The sequence below is a fragment of the Saccoglossus kowalevskii genome, chromosome 3, assembly GCF_978046115.1.
Source record: "Saccoglossus kowalevskii chromosome 3, keSacKowa6.1, whole genome shotgun sequence".
NCBI classification, from domain to species: domain Eukaryota; kingdom Metazoa; phylum Hemichordata; class Enteropneusta; family Harrimaniidae; genus Saccoglossus; species Saccoglossus kowalevskii.
In genome coordinates, this window is record NC_140643.1 from 7,715,438 (window position 1) to 7,741,349 (window position 25,912).

Genomic DNA, 25,912 nt, shown 5'->3' on the forward strand with positions numbered 1-25,912 from the left:
TTTGCACATTGTCCTAGAGCATCTACGTACCAAGTTTCATTGAAATGGAATAATTTAATAGTACTGTAGATATTAGTGTGAAAGTTGAAAATTGGTTAGTTATTGTGCAAAAGCTGAAATGATTATTAGTAGAGATATCAGTGGAAATGCTGAAAATTAACTAATTATGCAAATTAGGTGATTAATATGCACAAATATTTACTCCAAAACAATCAATCTCTGCATAGTCCAAGAGTGTCTATGTACAAAGTTTAATATCAAAAGCTGAAAATTAATTAATTATGTAATTAATATTTACTGATATTACCCCAAAAACTAATCAGGTCTGCGCAGTGTTCTATGACATCTATGTACCAAGGTTCATTGAAATATGATGAGTACTTGAGATATCAGTGGAAAAGTCAAAAATTTACTAATCATTATGCAAATTAGCTAATTAATATGCACGGATTTTTACCTAAAACTAATCCAATCTCCGCATTAGTTCAGAGCATCTATGTACCAAGTTTCATTAAAATCCAATGACTGGTTCTTTAGATATCAATGGAACAGGCATGGATAAGCTAAAAATAAGCTAATTATCATTCAAATTATGTAATTAATATGCATATAGATTTTACCAAAAACTAATCAAATCTGCGCATTGGCCCAGAGCATCTATGTACTAAGTTTCATCGAGATTTGATTAGTGGTTCTTGAGAGAACGGTGGAACAAAAAAAGTGACATGCATACATACATACATACATACATACATACATACATACATACAGACAGGGTAGCTGCAAATACTCCCTTTTGTGCTTCGCACATGGGAGTCAACAAGCAGCTTCTCGGCTGAGATAGCTCCGTTGTTTCAATTAAAGAACTGAAGATATCATTAGAAAATTAACAAATCTGAGATATATGTATAGTATCAAAGCAATCCGACTGCTCAACAAGTCAAAAATATCACTTTTCACCAAAAAGGACAAAATTACTCAAAATTAGAGAATTGAAGGTATCATCATGAAATGAACAAATCTAAGAGAAGTCTGCCCAGGGTACATATACACCAAGTATCAAAGCAATAAGAATTGTAGTTTTCAAAGGGCTAATTATTTTAATTATTTTATTCCTGGTCAACCAAACTTTCAATTAGCGTACCCTCAATTTTGATTAACAATTCAGACAATATTTTGTATTTACCCATAAATTTTATTTCACATTTTCAATCAAACATGTTAACATAAATATTATAAATTTAAAAGTACAAAATGCATGTTTAAATCTGGTCGCCATCTTTCCCTGATACACCCAAAGCTGCAGTTTAAGAACACATGAATATAAAACTTAGATAGTTGCCAGTCGGCCATTTTCATTATTATGTTCAGTGTCTGATCATAGTTTGAAATCGACTAAGGTGAACCCTATTGTTTATCCCAAATTACAGAGTAGTCTACAATGCCCTGGTTATGTCCTGGCAGTCTTACTGAATCAAGACACAAAACCAAAGAATACATCAGTAACCAACCATGAGTGATGTCAATGCCAAGTTTGAATAAACCAGGTATTCCTGGGAAACACTTCATGACATATTAAAAATGATGATTTTTTTTTGTTAAAAAATTGCTGTTAGCCGGTCAATGGTCAACAAAAAAAAAAAAAAAAACATACCGGTATTCCATTATGACATCATGTCTTAGTACTGACTGAACAAAATCTGTCCAAGAAATAAAGAATGAATGAAACCCAAAACACAAATATGACTTCTCTGACAGGCAACTAGAAAAATGAAAATTTGCTACATGTATGTACATGTACTAATATTGTATTCAAAAGAATATTGCACAATTTCTTAGTTACTGGCATAAAAAATTACTACTGGTAGATAGTCCAAATTTACTGATATACAAATCACACTTAAATATCTACAAAAACTCATACATGGAAGTACTATTGATTTGAATAAATTAAACACTGATGTAAAAAGAGCAGAAAGTTTATGTATTTTACTGGTATGTATTGGCAGATTCCAACAATATTAATAATGTATATTTGCATATTTTGTGTATTTTGGGAGTTTTTTAATGCAATGTGAGATTTTTTAGACAAAAACTTACCATTCAGTCATCTTAGGTTTGTTTATGCAACGAATATATGTGCATATACATCTCATGATGTGTAATGTATATGTAGATGGTCTTATACATACATGTACAGAGACACACAGAGATAAAATTATAAGCCTCTATTTTCAAACAGGGATTAAGAAATATCACTAAATATGTGAGGCCCTAATGTTTTGAATATAGAAATATAATACAGAGCATTGGCACTAACTTCTTAATGGATACCTATGAATTGAAAGACAGCAGTGCCCCCAAGTTGCATAAGGCATTGTGCCAACCATGTCCCATTTAGTTGAGTTAAAGTTGTACATATCTACTGTACCAACATTCTGATATTTTTTATCACAACCACCAGTTACGTAGATTTTACCATTGCACACCGCCAGACGGCATGCATAACGACGCGACTTCTGTATTGGAACGATCCTCCCCACGTACTTTGAGGCATTCTCCTTTAGACTATAGCAAATAAAATTACTTCCATGCATTAGAATGTATATCTGTCCATTTAATGCAACTGCTTGAGCACTTTCAGGTTCAGGCATGGTAGCAATAACACTCCAGCTATCTGTAATGGGGTTATAACATTCCAGACTGTTGTAGCGACCTGTCACAGCATAGATTTTACCCTCATAGGTGGTGGCAGCAATGCATCTTGTTCCAAGCATATCAGACTTATTTGTCCAAGTATCTGTGACAGGATCATAGAAATTCACATTAGTACACCAATTGGCACCATCTTGACCGCCTAGAACATAGACTTTACCGTCTAGCCCCACTGTCTGGTGGTTGCGTCGTGTTGTGAACAGACAACTACATAGCACCCACTCCTGTTTGCTTGATTTGAACAACCAAGTCTTGCCATGCTTTGTAAGTATGAAGATATCATCTTTAAGATTACATGCGGATGCAACCTTGTCTCCTTTCTCCATAACAAAAGACGGTAACTCAAACCATTCATCCATACGAGGATCATAACACTGTATTTTAGGCACTAATTCCACACCTTGACAACCTTTGTAATTGTATCCATGAACATTAACCAGAATTTCACTGTATTGCCTTTCTGGCATAGATGACAGTGCTCCTTCTAAAAACTGTGTAATCCTATTTGAGCATTCAAGTGATTCCAAGACCAGTGTACTTGCCATGATCTTCTTTTGCAGGTATGAGCTTGATACATACTCTAATCTGATATGCTTAAACAATTCTTGGAAATCTTCTTTTCTGGAGTTGAGGTCATAGTTCACCCAACGAATAATGCTCTCATAAACTTGTTCTTCTCGCTGCACGCAGAGATCTTTTTCTATCAGTTCAACTACTCGGTCTTTTGTCAGTGTCAGGAACTCTTCCTGTTGGCAGACCTCATTATAGTTCTCCAGTGAGTATGTACCTGCTTTGATACTGAGAGACTGACAGGAGAAAGCATCACTAATTGCTTGTATTCCCAAGCAGTTGGAAGCATCTAACTGGCTGTCCATGTAAGAAATGCAGGTATTCTGAATTGCTAAGATTTGAAACAAACTGGTGGCTGCAAAGAGATCTTCAACATTGTCATCCGAGATAGTGATCTGTCCAGTATATGCATATTTAACCAGTGATGTCAGAGTGTCAGCTGATACATCTTTCATTGTGATTTGCTTCAGTCTACTTTCTTTCATATTACCTATCAGCATAGCTCTGAAGTAGTTGCCAAGAGCAACCAGTACAATTCGGTGGCACTTTATTTTCTTATCATGCACCAAGAACGTGACATCAGTGAACTCTTTTTGTCTCCTCATTTTGTTCAAATTTGACATCATCACTGTAGCATATGTTGGCTGATAGACACAGAAATGTCCACTAGTTGTGTTGTCCATAATGTTCTCAAGTTGTGTGATTTCATTTTCTAACTCGTCCTGTACATCATGAGCTGGTAAATTCAATCCAGACAAGCATGCTAATTCAAGTTGGGAAATGCTCATCTGTTTGGCAGCTTCCAGTAACTTGTTCACATCTCCATCTTCAACAGTTACCTTACCATTATAGATAAAGTCAATTATTTGGCCAAGCACTGAGGAATCAATTTCATTCAGTGTTAGCCTATCAGAGTTTTCTGGAACATTGCACAGTCTAGTGGCAAACACTGGGCTGCATGCTGCTAAGATGGCCTGATGGCAATGAAATTGAACATCATTACTGCATACTACTATGTCAGTTAGTGACTGTTCTAACCTGAGTTTGTTGAATTCTTGCAATGCACCCTGGGTACGAGCCAAGTGTTCCGCTCTCTTACGGGAAGCAGCCATCTCCTTCTTCTGCATGGTCACACTCTTTTAGAGACGATGTAGCATTTAAGAAGACAAACTTCTTTCAACTGCACAAAAAAATAAAAAGAAACAATATTTTATTTCCTTTCCATGAAGTAAAGACTGTTAGGCAAAAGATCAGCTGACATTCAGCTGTAATAAAATGAATTCAACCACAAATCAATGTACTAAGTTTGAGCAAAATCAGTCATGTATGTTTTAATTTGACACATATTGTCTGTACTCAGTCACTGTGCATTGAGATACAAGTAACGATATTATTATGCTAATTAAATCAACACTACCTCTCATTCTTATCATACAAAATTTCATTTCAACCTAATCAGAATGAAAAACAAAACAAAACAAACCTAAAAAACTATTGAATATGAATTTAACATCTACCATTCATAAACCTCTTCATTCAGAAGGATAAAGACAACACTAATATACAGAATACCTTCTGTTTGGTAAAAACTAGTGTGGTAACACAACAATCTGAACACACATTCGCACAGCATAAACAGCTGACACAGGTAGAATACACAAAAATGATCAGAGCTTACACACCACAGCATGTGAGGTGACAAAAACTAAACTATGTCACTCACATAAATTCATAATAATAATAATCAGTACACACATGGTATGGCTTTAAAGTGACAAAAACATGCTGTCATAAAACCAATAAATTATACAATGTATAAAAGTTTGAATTGAAAACCTTACATACCGGTAATACTAGTTTGGGTTTAATGGGTTAAACAAAAAGTGCCAAATCTATAGTGCTATTATTGTTTTTACTCTTTCAAATGATATTTGATGTGCATTTATATAAACACAGTTCAATATATAAATATGTACTATTATTACCACAAAAAAATTGTGTATTTGAAAGCAATTTTTATTATTGAGAATGTCACAGCTCCCTCTGTCCTTGTATATTAATATATGACAGTGGAATGTGAGCATTTACGTGAATCTTTAGGGTTATTAGTACATGTACCAGTTCTACACTGAACTAAATATGTGCCTCAGTATGCCAACAGGTGTTAAACAATATTCTAAGTCTGAACAGAATCAATCAGCACAACTTAGATAATGTGCTACACATATAAAATGAACAGAGAAAAATCAAATCTAGGCATTTGTATACCATAATGTATCAACCATGTACCAAATTCAGAGAAAATCAGTCCATGAACTTCTGAGATACAGCGGCGGATGAAAGGACATAACACAATCGATACATGTTCCTGCAAGCCCTTGGACTGTGTCAAACTGAGCCAGAGCACTACAAGTTGCTGGCAGACTGGCTAGACTGAATTATTAACGTACACCTTGCATTCCAATAATTTACAAAGAATAGATATAGATCCTCTCACTTCAATACGCAAATGACCTTTGACCTACCACACATGATCTCATGACAAATGAAGTATACTAATTGGTTGATGATACAGACATGTAAGGTGACAAGGCAATCTGCAGAATATCATGTGCTGTTAACATTGCTACATAAATAGATTCAAGGTCAATCACTGTACACTGTTCTATTACACACTGCTTCAAATGATGCAAAAAAAAAATACTCAATTGTAACAACAGATTTTATTTTTAATAGCTAAAAATTCAAGTGAAGTGTTTTATCGCAGATGAAGTGGTTTATTACCTAAATTAAGGTCACATCCTGAACCAATTATGAATACCATTATATTCAAATGAATGATATTATATTTAAAGGTACAAATGTAGCAGCCTAGGTGTTTTATAATAAGGTCACAAAAAATGAGTTGATATAGTATCCATCTCAGTCAGATGATTGTAATTCATGCAATGATTCATTTCAATATCATTTATTGAAATTAACAGATATGTTGGATATAAAATTCAGAAACTGAATAACACAAAAGAACACATTATATACCATGGATTACTATTATTTATATACTATTACTATTATTTTGGACACACACTACATAATCAGTGTTGTATATTCTAATATATTATTTCAAAGTATATGTGAAAGAAGCAAAGCAACAGGTTGTTTATAAACATGACATCTAATATCTTACCAGAAAACACTGGGATAGTTTCAGAAAATGTTAGCATTAGAATACACATAAAAATATGAGAACCAAACACAGTAAATCTATAGAAACCACCTGCATAGATGTATTCTAGCTAAATTGCTAATAAATTACACTATCAAATGTGTTGTTGTAAATATAAGCAGTATAATATAGCAGGAATGCATGAACATTTCACCAAAGCATCCAACACACATTGGTGAATCACTGAATAGATTTTATGTTTTTTATAAACAGAGTATGCATCATATTGGATCAATCTAAAACACAACGCAGTAAAATTTTACTTACTGATAAAAAAGATTATAACTGAATATTTAATATGCATTACTCAATGCTTTATTTAGTGATGGCACATTTTAGAGGGCAGTCAGGATGTCTAGACTCGGTGAGGTCATGCAATTGTAAATTAAGGCTTTTCACTGTTCTTTGATGCCTCAATTAGAGTGAGCCATAACAAGAGATTTTACGGTATTCAGGCTCGCATGCGTAGGGTCCTAACCCAAATTCTAGAAATCCATGTTTCCCTGGAGAATGTAAAAGTACCTGGATGTTGTGTATATGTGTTCGTTGTTTATTAACTCAAATAGGTAACTTCTTCCATGCCTATTGATAATACCTCTGCCATAGCCGCATATATGAAGATGACAAATTTCAACACTCATGATTTAAATCAGTATGTTTATTAGTAAGTAAAAAAACACAAAAAAGTAGCGCCATGTAGGTGAAAACTTCCTGTCGTATTTAATGAAAAACTAGTATCACACTGGGAACTCACTTTTTAATTAAATGTTATTTTAACAATATTAGAATATGACTTATTATATCACCATGCAGGTAAAATTATGAAATATGTAGAAATAATTTCATCATATAAACCAGAGCAGAATTACAAATACTCATGATGTATCCATGCTGTATTTTCAAGAGCTTTGATCGTAAAAATACGGCCACAGGATTCTCCATACCCACAAACACCAGGACGAGGCCATAAGGGCATTATCGCAGTCACTCAGTGTGACTACATGTCTACATGTACCAGCTTTCTTGATTTCCCTACAGAACTGAAGATAGGGTAACTCGCATATCCTTTTACGATAGCTCTCTGGTTTCGTTATCACTCCGGGACGGACAAAACAACCCTACCGAAGATTAAACATGGAACCGGCTTGGAACATGGAGCTGTAGTAGTACCTCGCTACGTAACTGCACTGAACAGTAACAGTGTAGCCTTTGATTCCAAAACGACACAAATGTAGTTTAAAGCTGAAACAACAGTTAAAGATCGAACTGTTGTTGGACATGGCGTACAACTCATGTGAAACCATATATGACGAGTTCATAAATAAACACAAAAAACGAACCTGGGCCATTCTCTCACGTGAATTTCCATTTCAGGAACTTCTCTGCCTCGGTTTCAGCTTTATTTAGTTTCCTGAAAGTGCGCCCGCTAACGTCAAAACATGTTGGCTTATTAATCTGAACCAAGTGTATTAATTATCTGTTTTTTTTTGTAACGGAAATCCTGGATTCTTATGCCACCTTGCATTCTGATTTTTTTGGTTTAGTTTGGTGCAAATTATAACCGCAAATCAAGCACCTTTGACCTCATTTAATTAGATAAACATTGCTTCCATGGCAACAGGCTCTTACATAGTCGCCATATTGAATGTTTGGTGTTTTGGTTATTTCTCGGTGGCTTATCATGTGTTCCTGATATTTTGTTAAATTTAAAGGCGTGTAACCCCGTACTACTTATATGATAACTTTCAGCCGTTCACCATGTCACACGAGTAAGTAATTTCCAGCTATGTTGGCTTATATCAACACCATTCACTTGTACTATAGCTATTGCTCGGGGATTTGTAACTTGTTGCTGTAGCAGCAAGACTTACAAAACGGAGACTATCTCCAGATCTATAGAACTCACCAAATTAGGTGGCAAATGCAGGTCTCGGTCAGGCAATCGAGACAATCACTCGATGTGGAGATACTAATCAAGAGAATATCTTCTTGTTTGGAGGTAGCGTCCATTTCGCGGCAAAGTGCCTCAGCTGCTGTGTAGTTCTCACTGGAGTTGATGATTCAGGCACGTACCTCAATGCATGGACGTACTAACAGTTAGTACATCCATGCTCAGTGGAAGCAAAATGAACGATCGGTATTTTAGATTAATTATTCTGTCAACAAAATATTAAACTGTGAGCTAAAAATATTAACTCAGTGATAGAATAAACTCATGTTGTTTTGTGTTTGGTCTTGTGGCATTATACAGTGCTTTCAAAAAAGGTCTGTATTATTTATTATTAAACATCCCATTCAAATCCAAATAAGACAATTGAATTGACTATAATAATTCGTGTGATGTTTCACAATGTATGGCAAAGTGAAACAGACTCTATACTGTCAGCATTCGGAATATATATGCGTGGTCATGCGTGAAATGATCACCAACAAATCTAATTGTCAGTTGTCCATGTTGACCAGCAAACTTTTTTTTTCATCCAAAATTAACATATTTTTATACATTAGACAACCAAGCAAAATACCCTACTTCACTTCCAATGCAGCTTGACAGTTGATTGTCTTGATTTTGTGTTTCCCATAGAGTATTTTATGTAACAGTATTTAATGTGCAGTCTCGCAATTCTAACCCTGATTGTACACTGTCTATTTTTTAAACTTCCCACTGTATACATGCAGACTGGGTTGTCCCGTTCTCCCTCAGAGGCATGTATTCTTCTTTCATGGTGAAGTCACAGTGATCATTCTGATTGGTCAATAATTTATGCCTATTATAAACTGTAAGAACTTTTCTAAAAGCACTGTAATGACACAAATATATATGTGAATGTCATCTCTGTCATGGCAAGATTACTGATCAGAATAAATCACAGAGCCTCTGCCTCTAGTACAAAATGTTACACACATAATGTCGATGATGAATCTCCAGCTACAATGTAGGCCTTTAAAAACAACAACAACAACAACAACAACATTTAATGAAAGGATGTTACAGTTTGAATTTGTCACTCAGCCACAAAAATATTCGATCTGGTGAGCTTGTGTTAACATGGTTATGTTATATCATGTAAATGAACTCAGTAGTTGACATTCTTTAGTGCATTGCTACCCAGCTCGTCGATTCAACCAAATGAGCTTGGCACCCATCAGTGTGTACATTGCATGCAAAATAATGTATTTTTTTTTACTTTCTAGTACTTACAACAAACAGTGGAATGAAGCCCAGACTGGCTTATCAGACCTGTTGCAGCTAGAAATCCCAGTAGAACCACCAAAACCAGAGAAAGACCGCCTCACTGCATTCCAAAACTATGCAACATTTTACATCAAATACCTACAAATATTCCACAAATTAGAACAATCGTATGATCAGATAGTCCATCCACAGAAGAGGCGTGTACTCCGACATGTCTTGGATGGATGTATGGGTAGAGTACTCGAGCTGAAAAATGAAATGGTTTTGCTTGAATGTTCTGAGTTCCAATTCTTTGATGACATTTTGTCGGATTTGAAACTAGCACCGGTGAGTAGTTATACACCTTACATGTACATGTAGTATATAATGACTGTAAACCATTGAAATTTTATGAGCTAAACGCATTTTCATCAAAAATTATTTATGCTCTAAAGTGACAATATAGCATTTGTTTGAAGCATTTTTAGAATTTTAAGGTATTAAAAGTAATGCATAGTTTATAATGATTAACTCTAAATGTTTTGTATTAAATAGGATTGAGTCACTTATTTCTTCTATTTTTATTGACAGAATGATATTGAAATTCCCATCCCAAAGTACTTCCTTCATGAGAGGCTCAAAACACTCCAGGATCGAGAAAAACTGTTGGGTCAGATCTTGGCCAAGATGGGACCACAAGAAGAGAAGAAGGAAGAAATTACAATGTCGTTAGAGGAAGCCATCAGGATGATCCAAGTTCATGAGAGAGCAAGGCAAGGACGACTGAGGGCAAAGTTCATGCGAGAGATCCGTATCCAAGAAGAGCGTGAAAGAATGGCTGCTAATAGAGGAGCGCCAACACTTGATCCTGATGTAGCTGCTGTCAGAATTCAGAAGGTAATAGCGGTAGTCCTGACCTAGGATCTACAAGTGCATGCTCATTTTCATTGTTTTTACAGAAAACAATAGCCTGTGTGTATGCACATTCTGAATTCTGGAGTGGAGCCATCAGAGGTAACACCTGGTAGCAGGATGCTATTTATTTGTCACCTTATATCTGCACAATGTGTTTATGTTCTCATTAAATTACTACTATTCAAACTTCACATGTATAGCTTTCTTTGGTGTCCTAAAGTAAACAATGGTCATCTTCGAAAACTTTCAGATATTAAAAAAATAACTTTTTGAAATTATTTTGAGGTCTGCACTTGGTTGCTAGCATGTTAACAATATGTATTATTTGAATTCATGAGAACTGTTTTCAACTTGCACTCTGTACTGTATACTGCCCCTTCTCACCCTGATATCCTCTGTGACATGGAATAGTCTTATTGTGTTCTACATTGGAAAATTCCATTATTCAAGTAAACAGGGTCATATATGGCTGTATAGTAACCACTAAATTCTCAATTCAATGTGTAACTAATTATGGACTAATATATAGAGCAATGTTGTACATAGTGGTAGTGCTACATATACATATATTTAACTGTATATGACATTGCAGGTTTGGAAAGGGTTTGCTATTCGTAAAAAGACCAGAAGAGAGAGGGAAGAGGAGATGATGTTCATTGGAATGGTAAGTGTCAGCATTTTTAATTTGCTCATAGTACTACATGGCATATTTTAATAATGATGCTACTGAATAATGTCCCATGGCTCAAATTGCCTAGGTATTTTAATTAGTTACTTTGAACAACGATTACCAAATAGTGTCTACTGTACATCATTCACATAACACATTGCTCTCATTAATATCAGTTAACTGGTGCAAAATTGCACCTGCTTTTTATTTTTCCATATTACATATTGCACTTTCTATATTACATAATGTACCATTGCATCAAATGCGCCAGTGGATGTCATTGGTACACTGGATGCATCGGTAGGAACTGCTCCATATGTAGCAGGGATAGGACCAAAAACAAGCAAACAAATTGATACAGCATTTTTTGCTGTGTTATTCAATCAGGGCAACTGACCTTCTAAATATGAAATTGCTGTGTTTTGATTACAGAATAGACTGTTATTTATTTTCACAGCTATTAACTGCATGCTTCAACTACATGTGACTATTTTTAATTTAGAAAATTTATACATTTATTTACAAACAAACACTCAAGGGGGTGACAGATGATGAGAGTTTACTAAATCTTTTTTTCATACTTGTTTCTCTTACAGGTACCAGTTCCCCTTCCTTCCAGCACTAAAAACCTTCCCCAAACCCATGCTGAGAAGACAGAAGCAAATAGGAGAGTGACACAGGAAGAGCATGAGAGAGAGTACCAACAAGCACTTGATACAATTAAGAATAAAATCCGAGAAGTGGAAGGTCCTGACATGAAAGAAACAATGCAGGACCAAATCCGACAGTGGTTCATTGAATGTCGGTAAGTACAAACTTTAATTTCCTGCCAGTCATCTCAATAGTGGTAAAATTTAACTTGGTTCACAACCAAAGTCTGTTAGACCACTAAGCAAGTTATTTCTAAAGACTCTAAAGACATTGGATTAATCAATGACCTTCATTTTGAGTCAAGCTAAGAATCCTATCTGAAACAACTAAAATGATTCTATTTTCTTTTGTTACCAGGACCCAAGCATATAGCTTAAATGATTGAAATTTATAAACTAAGAACTTATTGGCTTTTTATAAAACGTGTTTAGTAGATTACTTGACAAACATTGAGAATATTGAGCTTCAAAAATTACTTAGTAACTAAGTTTTGGCTAAATTCAAAGGGTGTGTCTTCTTTATAACACAAATCAGATAGATGTCTTGCTTTGTTTATGCCCAACACAGAAACATTATATTTATGCACGGTTACTAGAAGAACTGTTAGAAAACTTTATTGTTAAATATGCTAATTACACATTGACTTCACTTCAACACATGTCCAACCACTATGACGTCATCGCTTATATTGCTATCGCCGTTCGCTTTCATGTGTTTCCACTAAATTGAAGAAATAGAGCTCATTAAGCCAAAAAATCCACTTAGAAACATACCGACTTCTGTGCAAATGTTGTGTAATATTCAAGGTTTCATTGTTCTTGAAAAAATGGAAATACCGATAATTTTTGTTGAGGGTATTTTAATGTGGAACTGCGATTATTATAACTAATTTCAATTGTAACTTTAGTAAATAACGTGGTTTTTTTGTTGAGGTTAGCGACATCAGTCATTTTGTCTGCAGTTATCATGATTGTACGAGAAAATTGCTGAAAAATCAGATGGAGTTATATTTTAGTACATTTTTAAATTAGTATTTATAGTTTGCATTGTTATAATTTCTGAAAGTTAAATACTGTAGAATACTTTATTTTCGCTTGGAATTATTTTCGCTATTTTCACTGAAGGGATGATTCCGTGAAAATAAAATCCAGCGAATATACTTTTTTTCCCTATATTTCACATTAAACTCATCAAAAATCAGTGAAAATAAATTCCACACAAAACGCCCAAAAAGCCTTTTCAGCGAAAATTAATTCCAGCGAAAATAAAGTATTCCACAGTACTAAGTTGTTGTAGAACATTTTCATCGTTTCAGCAAGGCAATCGTAAGTTTGTGTCTGCTGATGTCCAACATGGCGACAACATTTTGTACCCCAAAATGCATGTCAGAACATTTCACAAGTTCATTTTGTACATTAAAATCTGTGAGTCTTTTATGAGAGAACTACAATATGATAGTTTATACAATGTTAGTTTCATTTTCTTGATTTATGGACAGACCGCTGTAAATGACACATGAAGGTGTATGGTTTCATAGTTCAGTTTTAATTTGAATATATTTTTTTTATTTCAATATTCATATTCATCCCAACAATGCTGTATAAATCAAGAAGATTTGTTAGAAAAAAAAAACATTAGAGAAAACCCCAATTGATGGAATCGTCTTCGAATGAATATGTAATTTACAAATGACGATCGCCGCAATGTCAGCTATATGCTAATTCCTTTTGTTTTAAATGTTTACTGAGACACGCATACTAATGAGAAGAAGCGAGTGAGTTTCCTAACCGTTCTTCTAGTAACTGTGATTTTATGGAAACAGAAAAAATAGCCACAGATTTCATTCATATAAATTCTGATGATTGATTCAGATTTATCTTGCGCAATAAATCAATGTGCATCCCTATAGGCAAATATTTGAAAATCTGTTATAAATCTAGACAACATCACCTCAATGTGCATCCCTATAGGCAAATATTTGAAAATCTGTTATAAATCTAGACAACATCACCTCAATGTGCATCCCTATAGGCAAATATTTGAAAATCTGTTATAAATCTAGACAACATCACCTCAATGTGCATCCCTATAGGCAAATATTTGAAAATCTGTTATAAATCTAGACAACATCACCTCTTAGATATTGATAACTTTCAATGATTTTCTTTCTGTCTTTCATTTCTGTTTCAGTTTTTATTTTTTGTAGCCTAGCCATTCCTTTGTTTTTCTTGTTTCTGTTTTTTGTGCATTGTATCCATTTTTACTGGATGTTAAGTAATCAAACACCCACCTGTAGTTGCATCACTACCTGAATGCATCTTGATACACATTGCTGTTTTTTCTTTACAGTGATGCCTCCGGTAAATTTCCTGAGTTTCCGAAGGAAGAGGAAGGTGGTTCAGCTGCAATCTTCAAAGAGAAAGATCCAGCTGAGGTAATTACATGTAAAAAAAAGACTAATCTTGAGTGTGTGAGTGAGTTTATTTCTGCAACGTTACAATTACTATAACTTATAACTTTTTCTTTTCCCCTGTCAGGTTGAAGCAGAACTTGCAGAGAAAGACGATGATAAAGGCGGTAAAAAGAAAGGAAAGAAGGGAAAGGATAAGAAGGATAAAAAGAAAAAAGACAAGAAAGATAAAAAGGGCAAAAAGGGCAAGGGTAAAAAAGGCAAAGGAGGAGATGATGAAGTGAGTATCCTTTTATGACATACAGTATAATGTTGTCGAGTTGAACTTGATTATCACAGTTGTGACACAGATGTCTTCGCTACACATGATTGTTAGTTGCATTTACTCAGTGATTTTTATTGCAGGAAGAGGAAGAAGGTTTCAAAATGCAGCCATCAAACTTTCTTCCAACAGTTAAAGAGGCTTCTGACACTTATTCCAGTAAGTAGTCATTTCAATACTTGAATTTTGTATTACACTATGTATTACTAAATAACAGGCAGAACCAAAGAATGTTGAGTTTTTCAAAGTATTGTAAGTTTGTGTATTTTAATTTTTTTATTTGTGTATCTTTGTTTTCAGATGTGTGGAAAGAACGTGATGAGTCTACTAATTTTAGTCAGAAACATGATTCAGAGCTGATCAAAGAAGAGAAGCGTATAGAGGTGGAACAAGAAGTGAGATTGCAAGTAGATGAGCTAATGAGAACAGAATTGAAGAACCTTAAACTGGTATGTAAATCCATTAACTTGTTCTTTGGAAAGATAATGCACACATTGCAATGTATAGATGCATGTACAATGTACCTTTGAGAATAATTTGTACAATATCAGCAGCTTTCATTTTTAAAGCCATGCCAAACTGCAATAGATCTGCCAATTATTAATCCTAATTCAAAATGAGACACTTTATATGTCTCACTGTTTTTGTGGCTTGACGACTGAGCTGTATTTTATCAGGCGTCGCCGAGCAGGTTCAATTTGTAGACTTGTGGATAACGCAACGTCTTGTAGTATGTAACTCGTCTAACACCGTTTATTGTCAACTGACTAAAGTTTAGAACAATACAAAAAACTACACTCTTGAGCTTGTGAACTCATAAAAACTCCAACAGAAAAAAGTAATCGAACAGTAATTGAGGTAGAAGCCGAGTTATAATTTTTGCCAAATTTGTCATAAATCGCATGACAATGTTCATTAGTTTATTATGTACAATCATGGAGCTAATGTCTCATGGTACAATGAAATAGCATTATTTTGTGTGTTTTGAGAAACGTGTCTTACTATTTCTTAAAAATTGCTATTTTTAGAACAATTCCATAGAACACAATGTTAAAGAAAAATTGCATTTTTTGACACTTTTTAAAACCCAGATTTTTAAAATAATTCAGAACAACAAAAAGTACTCCATCATTAACAATATATGATTTTTTCAGCTTATGTCACCAGGCTAGATTTTGAGATATTGCATAATATCTCTGCCATAGTAATCTATGGTAAAAGCATTAAAATAGTGTCAAAATGGTGACAGTTTCTCGAAAAAAAGGCTGGTGACCCCCAACTTTTTTTAGGTCAATATCCTTAAATTACCTTGGAGTACAATTTATTCAAAACGAATAGATTCTAGGTTTTTAATTTTATTAGTAGGCTTCTACCTTAAGTTACGCACTTAAACTGATTTGCAGTCTCTTTCTGGTACCAGCCTCTGATTGGTCATATTTATCAGTAATATTTCAGTTTTTATCCTATCCATCCTTTTTGAAATAGTATACATTGCTATTAATGTATTCAGTTATATTCCTCTGTATTCATAATAAGCAGATTGACATTTAGAATATTGATTTAATGTGCCTTTTGTTATGTGTAAAAATGAACATAGGTAAATAAAAATATATCACAGTTTACACACATCTGTATCATAATGTGAACTGATATTCATCAGCATTTGTATGTTTTTGTTGTCGTTTTCAGGCTGTCGATCGCGATAAGGGCAAAAAGGGCAAAAAAGGCAAGAAAGGCAAGAAAAGTGGCAAAAAGAGTGGTAAAAAGAAGAAGAAGAAAAGTGGTAAGAAAAGTGGGAAGGGTAAAAAGAAAAAGAAGGAGAAGGATCTTACCGCAGACAGGTGAGAAAATATCCAGTCAACTTATATATTTTGTGATAAATATGTATTACATTTTGCCATATTCCATAGATAACATTCACTTTTACTCATTTCAGTTGAACCAAATATTTTTGTGCAATGCAGTGTCAAGGTTCACAACATTTGCAAGTTTCTAAGTTTGTAAGATTTTAGTTAGTTATTTTAGTTTAGTAAGTTTATTTCACTTGTATATTGTAGTGCTGTAGCTACTACCCTGTAAGGAAACTCCATTTTTGAGAACAACATTTTGTCCAAAAAAAAAACAATTTCGTCAGTCAAAATGTCATATAATCAATGGTGTTATGTCTTCATTTCTCCATTAGGACAATTGAATCACTGTATGAAGAACTTGTGATGGAAGGTATCCTGGTAAGAGCACCTAAAGTACAGCTGAAGGAGTTTGAAGGAGAATATAGTTATTTAGGTACCACTCTGAGACAAGCCAATATTGAGCCTATGCCCTCTTTGTCTGATGTGAGACAGCTAGTGTCACTCTATGGTATTCTTCCTCTAGGTGAGCACTCTATCTGTTGTGTTTATTGGTGATCCACTCCGCTAAGATTACCCTTATACTGGTAATCATTATTCTGCTGATGGTATGCATTGAGACATACATTTATAAAATTTAACAAGATATCGAAGATGCCTTACACATGTTTATTTCAGTTTATTTTGTTACAAAAGAAATGCACCAAAAACTATTTCGAAAAACTATTATCTTATTAAGGTTCCCAAGCCGTCCATGAAAAATCACCACTGGTAAAAAGCATGCTATTGGCTGGACCTAGGGGAACTGGAAAAAAGATGCTAGTTCATGCAGTTTGTACTGAGACTGGAGCTAATCTTTTTGATTTGACTGCCACAAACATTGCCGGCAAATATCCCGGCAAAAGTGGGCTACAAATGATGATGCATATGGTGTTCAAGGTTGCTAGGCAACTACAACCCTCCGTGGTCTTCATTGGTGATGCTGAGAGAACATTTATGAAAAAAGTGCCTAAGACAGACAAGGTAAGGCTGCATGATACACAACTAAAATAATTATTATTATTTTCCATTATTTTCTATATCCTTTTTGTTTTACTGAAAATAAATGTTGTTTGTTTGTGTAGACTGACCCAAAAAGGTTGAAGAAAGATCTTCCCAAAGTGTTGAAGACTATCAAACCAGATGACAGAGTACTCATCATAGGAACCTCAAGGTGCCCATTTGAATGTGAAATCAAAGGCATCACTGGTAGCTTTCAGAAGATTATCTTAATCCCCAGACCAGATTATGCCTCTAGATATTGTAAGTTTCTATATACAGTTAAACCTGTGTGCAGCGACCAATCATAATATGACAGGAATTGTTTAGTTTAAGGGGCAGCAATTAGTCAACAAATATTTGAAGATGGTCAATAAAAGTATGTTTGTCTTGATTAAGCATGCAATCATCTTCCATCATTTTGGCCTTTATACCAAAACACTACTACTAAAATGTATGTATATTTAAAAAATTATTTTCTTTTTCCTGACCATACAGTGCTGTGGCGTAGTATTATTGTAAAATACAATGGCATCATCACAGGTGTACTGGATGTCAGTTCTTTATCCAAGATCACTGATGGTTACACGCAGGGTCATATGGTGACGGCATCTCAGCAAGTATTATCTGAACGGCGTATAGCTCAACTCTCAAGGCGTGCACTACAGGCAACAGAGTTTGTAGGTCCCCTGGCTAGAATTGATCCTATTTACAAGGAAGAAGAGGAAGCATTCAAGGTTTGTTGGTCATTCCTTTATGCATACATGCCACCATTCACAAATTATATCCTTGTACATTCAATATTTTATTATTCAATATATATGGGCAGGAAAAATGATGGAAATCAAAAGGTTAAAGTTGTCATCATATTTGTGGTTAACATTTTCACAGCAAGTATTAGGTGGTATTATAATTTACCAGTACAGTAATCTTTATGATTCAATGTTCACTCCTGATAAATAGTTTGTTAATTACGACTAACCACAAAATGTATGAGGCAAAAGCAGCTTTAGAATACAAGACCTCTCACAGCCATATAGTATTTGAAATTCTGTGAATGTTTGTTGAATAAAATAATATTTCGTCAAATGGATGAAAAAAACTGAAAATTGATACTGTTACTTTCTTGTATTATTTATTTACTTGTGTGCCATTTGTTATTTAGACACTCAGATGAGTATATTTGATTTTAGCTGATAGTTGAACTTGAGTCTCAAAAAGTAACTCAGATTCTCAAGTTGAATCCTTCGTCATATGCAGTATTTTAACTTACAACCTTTTCAGTTCTTTCAATAAACAGTCAAAAGAGAATCAGAAAATAAAACGATGCCTTCTAGATCTGGGTCATTTTATTCTGGGATGTTTATATGACTGTTACTGTAACTAATTTAATTTAACATTTTAGACGTGGTATGGAAAGACACCACTTGGTAAGAAACGAGCTAAGTTAGCGCAGCCAGATGATGAAGATGACGGCAAAGGAAAAAAAGGAAAGAAGGGTGGGAAGAAAGGCGGAAAGAAGAAAAAGAAGAAGTAAACACTGATGCCGCTTATACAAAATTTGTTAGAACTAAATATTGATGGATTCAAACACTGTATGATAATAGAAAACATTAACATTGGATTGTACATTGTAAATATGTAATAAAAATCATGTTGATGTATTAACTGAATTTATTAATTTTAAAGAAAAAATATTGTTTTTCTCTCGTTGATCCTTGTCATTAGGAATGAAATAATTGGAAAGCTTTCATTCTCTTTCAATAATATATATAGTATGTGTCACCTTACATTGAATTTGTTGAACCTTTGGCACCACTGACTTCATTGTTCAATGTCAAGAATAAGTTGTTTGTAACTTTGCATTTTTTCATGTTTTGTATTCATGTATATACAATTAAATATATTGACAACAGTATTTTTTGGGGTTTGATATTATTTAAATGAAAAAATTAAAATGCTAATAGGCATTGAGAATGTGTGGCCTGCATACTCAGTTTTTGTTTTGAATTAAATCATTTTTGATTCTTGTGTGCAAAACACACCTTGAGAGTCCTTGTGACCATGTGTGTGTTCAATTGATATTTCGAAAACCAATCATTAGATTTGAATATTAAATTTAGTATATTATTATTAAATAATATGAGGTTATTATACATCTGTCAACGTAATGCCATAAGTTACAGCGTGCCGTAATTTTGCGTTATTTAACGTTGTATTTTCATCCTACCATATTAAGAAATGCGAATTCCAAATATGGAATGATTACGGGCGTAAGCGTCCTCTAATAAAAAAAACAAAACATGGCTGCCACCAGAGTTTGACTGGACTCCACACAAAGAAGTTGCTGATTCTGTTCTAAACATTTTGGATTTCAGCATTCCCATGGTGTATCCTTGAAAGGAAAAGATATATCATAATAATAAGGTTATTACGAGTATACCTCAAAGTATGCACTCAGACAGTACACCGCACATCAACCTCCGCTGCTCGTCGGTCAATACTCCAGCTATACTGTCTTCGTGCATTCTCGTAATAACCTTATAATATATTAGGTACCTGATTATGGAAATTAGCAAATATTCAGACGTTCCTTTGTAACTTGAAAACCACTCAACATATTTCTATGAAACTTTTAAAACATTTTAGGTGATCTGGCTCTACTATATAGATTAGTTTTGAGTTGAAGTATATGCATGTTGTTTTATTAGAGTCCAAAATAAGTGTTAGACATTTCAATAAGTGTTGGACATTCAAATAAGTGTTAGACATTTCAATGAGTGTCAGACATTCCAATAAGTGTCAGACATTCAAATAAGTGTTAGAAATTCAAATATGTATTAGACATTCAAATAAGTGTCATACATTCAAATAAGTGTTGGACATTCAAATAAGTGTTAGACATTACAATAAGTGTCAGACATTTCAATAAGTGTTAGACATTACAATAAGTGTTAGACATTCAAATAAGTGTTAGACATTACAATAAGTGTTAGACATTTCAATAAGTGTTAGACATTTCAATAAGTGTTTGACATTCCAATAAGTGTTAGACATTCAAATAAGTGTTAGACATTTCAATAAGTGTTGGACATTCAAATAAGTGTTAGACATTACAATAAGTGTTAGACATTTCAATAAGTGTTAGACATTCAAATAAGTGTTAGACATTCCAATAAGTGTTAGACATTCCAATAAGTGTTAGACGTTCCAATAAGTGTCAGACGTTCCAATAAGTGTTAGACATTCCAATAAGTGTCAGACGTTCCAATAAGTGTTTGACATTCAAATAAATGTTAGACATTCCAATGAGTGTCAGACATTCCAATAAGTGTTAGACATTCAAATATGTATTAGACATTCAAATAAGTGTCATACATTCAAATAAGTGTTAGACATTCCAATAAGTGTTAGACATTCAAATAAGTTTTAAACATTCAAATAAGTTTTAGACATAAGTGTTAGACATTTCAATAAGTGTTAGACATTCAAATAAGTGTTAGACGTTCCAATAAGTGTTAGACATTCCAATAAGTGTCAGACGTTCCAATAAGTGTTAGACATTCCAATAAGTGTCAGACGTTCCAATAAGTGTTAGACATTCCAATAGTGTTAGACATTCCAATAAGTGTTACACATTCCAATAAGTGTTAGACATTCCAATAAGTGTCAGACGTTCCAATAAGTGTTAGACATTCCAATAAGTATTTAACATTCCAATAAGTGTTTGACATTCCAATAAGTGTTAGACATTCCAATAAGTGTTAGACATTCCAATAAGTGTTAGACATTCCAATAAGTGTTGGACATTCCAATAAGTGCTAGACATTCCAATAAGTGTTAGACATTCCAATAAGTATTTAACATTCCAATAAATGTTAGATATTCAAATAGTGTTTGACATTCCAATAAGTGTTAGACATTTAAATAAGTTTTAAACATTCAAAAAGGTTTTAGACATTTCAATAAGTGTCAGACGTTCCAATAAGTGTTTGACATTCCAATAAGTGTTTGACATTCCAATAAGTGCTAGACATTCCAATAAGTGTTAGACATTCCAATAAGTATTTAACATTCCAATAAATGTTAGATATTCAAATAGTGTTTGACATTCCAATAAGTGTTAGACATTTAAATAAGTTTTAAACATTCAAAAAGGTTTTAGACATTCCAATAAGTGTTAGACATTTCAATAAGTGTTAGACGTTCCAATAAGTGTCAGACGTTCCAATAAGTGTTAGACATTTCAATAAGTGTTTGACATTCCAATAAGTGTTAGACATTCCAATAAGTGTTAGACATTCCAATAAGTGTTAGACATTCCAATAAGTGTCAGACGTTCCAATAAGTGTTTGACATTCCAATAAGTGTCAGACGTTCCAATAAGTGTTTGACATTCCAATAAGTGTTAGACATTCCAATAAGTGTCAGACGTTCCAATAAGTGTTTGACATTTCAATAAGTGTTAGACATTCCAATAAGTGTTAGACGTTCCAATAAGTGTTAGACGTTCCAATAAGTGTTAGACGTTCCAATAAGTGTCAGACGTTCCAATAAGTGTCAGACGTTCCAATAAGTGTTAGACATTCCAATAAGTGTTAGACATTCCAATAAGTGTCAGACGTTCCAATAAGTGTTTGACATTTCAATAAGTGTTAGACATTCCAATAAGTGTTAGACATTTCAATAAGTGTCAGACGTTCCAATAAGTGTTAGACGTTCCAATAAGTGTCAGACGTTCCAATAAGTGTCAGACGTTCCAATAAGTGTTAGACATTCCAATAAGTGTTAGACATTCCAATAAGTGTCAGACGTTCCAATAAGTGTTTGACATTCAAATAAGTGTTAGACATTCCAATGAGTGCTAGACATTTCAATAAGTGTTAGACATTCCAATAAGTGTTAGACATTCCAATAAGTGTCAGACGTTCCAATAAGTGTTTGACATTCAAATAAGTGTTAGACATTCCAATAAATGTTAGACATTCCAATAAGTGTCAGACGTTCCAATAAGTGTTTGACATTCAAATAAGTGTTAGACATTCCAATAAGTGTTAGACATTCCAATAAGTGTCAGACGTTCCAATAAGTGTTTGACATTCAAATAAGTGTTAGACATTCCAATGAGTGCTAGACATTTCAATAAGTGTTAGACATTCCAATAAGTGTTAGACGTTCCAATAAGTGTCAGACGTTCCAATAAGTGTCAGACGTTCCAATAAGTGTTAGACATTCCAATAAGTGTTAGACATTCCAATAAGTGTCAGACGTTCCAATAAGTGTTTGACATTCAAATAAGTGTTAGACATTCCAATGAGTGCTAGACATTTCAATAAGTGTTAGACATTCCAATAAGTGTTAGACATTCCAATAAGTGTCAGACGTTCCAATAAGTGTTTGACATTCAAATAAGTGTTAGACATTCCAATAAGTGTCAGACGTTCCAATAAGTGTTTGACATTCAAATAAGTGTTAGACATTCCAATGAGTGCTAGACATTTCAATAAGTGTTAGACATTCCAATAAGTGTTAGACATTCCAATGAGTGCTAGACATTTCAATAAGTGTTAGACATTCCAATAAGTGTTAGACATTCCAATAAGTGTCAGACGTTCCAATAAGTGTTTGACATTCAAATAAGTGTTAGACATTCCAATAAGTGTCAGACGTTCCAATAAGTGTTTGACATTCAAATAAGTGTTAGACATTCCAATGAGTGCTAGACATTTCAATAAGTGTTAGACATTCCAATAAGTGTTAGACATTCCAATGAGTGCTAGACATTTCAATAAGTGTTAGACATTCCAATAAGTGTTAGACATTCCAATAAGTGTCAGACGTTCCAATAAGTGTTTGACATTCAAATAAGTGTTAGACATTCCAATGAGTGCTAGACATTTCAATAAGTGTTAGACATTCCAATAAGTGTTAGACATTCCAATAAGTGTTAGACATTCCAATAAGTGTCAGACGTTCCAATAAGTGTTTGACATTCAAATAAGTGTTAGACATTCCAATGAGTGCTAGACATTCCAATAAGTGTTAGACATTCCAATAAGTGTTAGACATTCAAATAAGTGTTAGACATTCCAATAAGTGTCAGACGTTCCAATAAGTGTTTGACATTCAAATAAGTGTTAGACATTCCAATGAGTGCTAGACATTTCAATAAGTGTTAGACATTTCAATAAGTGTTAGACATTCCAATAAGTGTTAGACATTCCAATGAGTGCTAGACATTTCAATAAGTGTTAGACATTCCAATAAGTGTTAGACATTCCAATAAGTGTCAGACGTTCCAATAAGTGTTTGACATTCAAATAAGTGTTAGACATTCCAATAAGCGTCAGACGTTCCAATAAGTGTTTGACATTCAAATAAGTGTTAGACATTCCAATGAGTGCTAGACATTTCAATAAGTGTTAGACATTCCAATAAGTGTCAGACGTTCCAATAAGTGTTTGACATTCAAATAAGTGTTAGACATTCCAATAAGTGTCAGACGTTCCAATAAGTGTTTGACATTCAAATAAGTGTTAGACATTCCAATAAGTGTTAGACATTCCAATGAGTGCTAGACATTTCAATAAGTGTTAGACATTCCAATAAGTGTTAGACATTCCAATGAGTGCTAGACATTCCAATAAGTGTCAGACATTCCAATGAGTGCTAGACATTTCAATAAGTGTTAGACATTCCAATAAGTGTTTGACATTCAAATAAGTGTTAGACATTCCAATAAGTGTTAGACATTCCAATGAGTGCTAGACATTTCAATAAGTGTTAGACATTCCAATAAGTGTTAGACATTCCAATAAGTGTCAGACGTTCCAATAAGTGTTTGACATTCAAATAAGTGTTAGACATTCCAATAAGTGTTAGACATTCAAATAAGTGTTACACAATACACAAAACAATTGCTGTGAATGTACAGGTTTTTTTGGTGATACAAGATTTGACATGAACAGACAGACAAATATTTGCACAGCATTACCCCCTGTTTGTGCTCTGTGCACAATTGAATAATGAATTGGTGAATTAATTGCCATTTTTTTTGTAGCAATGGAAAAGCCAAGATTGGTTGAAAATATTGTCATAGTGACATCATATTTCCAAAATGTCAATAAAATAAATGTTGATAGATAATTACTACTATTGCAGTAAATGTTTACATGACAAAATATAAGCCTCAATCAATTATGGAAGGTCCCTGTACACAATAAATACTCGATAGACATTTTGTACCCGGCAACAGTACACAGGAAAACCAAGCTAAATGTGGTTCTTTTGCGTACAGGCAGAGTATACACACGAAATTAGGTCTGGACACAGCTAGCAGTGTGCAATACGCGACAGGTACTCGAGAACCAAAGACAATATTATCTATACGCTGCTAGCCGTGTACTGTACGCAGAAAGTACTCGAAAAACTTAACTTCTATATACAGATATACGCGACAGATATATACAACTTATCTTTTACATCTTCTATAAAATTGTAATCAGATCACGTACACAAGGAACTATACGCAAGAAGTACTAGAGAGATACTTACTGTATACGCGTGAACTATACTCAACAGAGGGAACATTTCCATGAAGATTAGTATATATAGGCATACCAGGTAAATGTTTTGTTTGGATATGCAGTTTCATTATTTACCAAGATTACTTAAAGTATTTCTGTTTGCGAACGTTAAATAATTCTTTTTAAAATACAGAACATGTATTTTATTGACATTTTGGAAGTATGGTGTCACTATGTCATTTCTGAATGTATTCAATAGAATTAGCTTAAACTAGAAAGTAGAAGGTTGTTTTAGAATCTATTCGCCATACCAATTTAAACTATACAATAGAGTAGGCTATATCATTATTATGTACATATTATGTAATATAGAGATGTCGTGCTCGTAAAAAAAAAACGGCGAGCCTTTGCTTTATTGAATAGTACAAATGACCCCTATATGTCTGCCACATCTTTTCAACTTTTAATTATTCAAATTGGCTAAATGGCATATTATAATATATGCATTTTAAAACAATACAATCAATATGGCGGATGCGCACATTTTTTAAAAGCTTGCTCATAATTTTTTTTCTGTTTCTGCATCAAAACAATTATTTGTTTTTTTCCCAAATTTCTCCAGCCTCCCCCAATTTTCTAATTTTGCTAAGGCATTTATGAAACTGTTCGTCATGCTTTCCTTTTCATTGCTTCCTGCTAGTTCTATTTACTCGTAAAATGTGGCGTGAAACCTACATTACACATTGAGCTTTAAACACGTGATAGATCAGGTGTTTCGGTCAATTGAGGTCAGGTCATAAACATTAGAATTCCATTGGTTGCTGGCAGTATGCAAATAATAGAATGC

General features: G+C 33.8%; 2 protein-coding genes across 2 annotated transcripts; one reads left to right on the top strand and one right to left on the bottom strand.

Annotated features, from left to right (window-relative positions):
* Positions 1-1,174: 1,174 nt before the first annotated feature.
* Positions 1,175-7,906, bottom strand: LOC100366828 (kelch-like protein 24). The gene is made up of 2 exons (XM_085497545.1): positions 7,852-7,906; positions 1,175-4,465 (listed from the first exon to the last, which is right to left on the bottom strand). Exon 2 carries the CDS (start codon positions 4,410-4,412, stop codon positions 2,316-2,318), a length of 2,097 nt encoding a protein of 698 aa, XP_085353671.1. The 5' UTR covers positions 4,413-4,465; positions 7,852-7,906; the 3' UTR covers positions 1,175-2,315.
* A 242-nt stretch (positions 7,907-8,148) lies between these two features.
* On the top strand, positions 8,149-19,076 carry Iqca1 (IQ motif containing with AAA domain 1). Its single transcript, NM_001184827.1, has 15 exons — positions 8,149-8,280; positions 9,707-10,034; positions 10,278-10,583; positions 11,194-11,265; positions 11,868-12,076; positions 14,272-14,356; positions 14,460-14,612; positions 14,738-14,813; positions 14,955-15,103; positions 16,344-16,495; positions 16,837-17,027; positions 17,241-17,524; positions 17,626-17,803; positions 18,038-18,276; positions 18,945-19,076. The coding sequence occupies exons 1-15, from the start codon at positions 8,270-8,272 to the stop codon at positions 19,074-19,076; spliced, it is 2,565 nt and encodes an 854-aa protein (NP_001171756.1). The 5' UTR covers positions 8,149-8,269.
* The last annotated feature ends 6,836 nt before the right edge of the window (positions 19,077-25,912 follow it).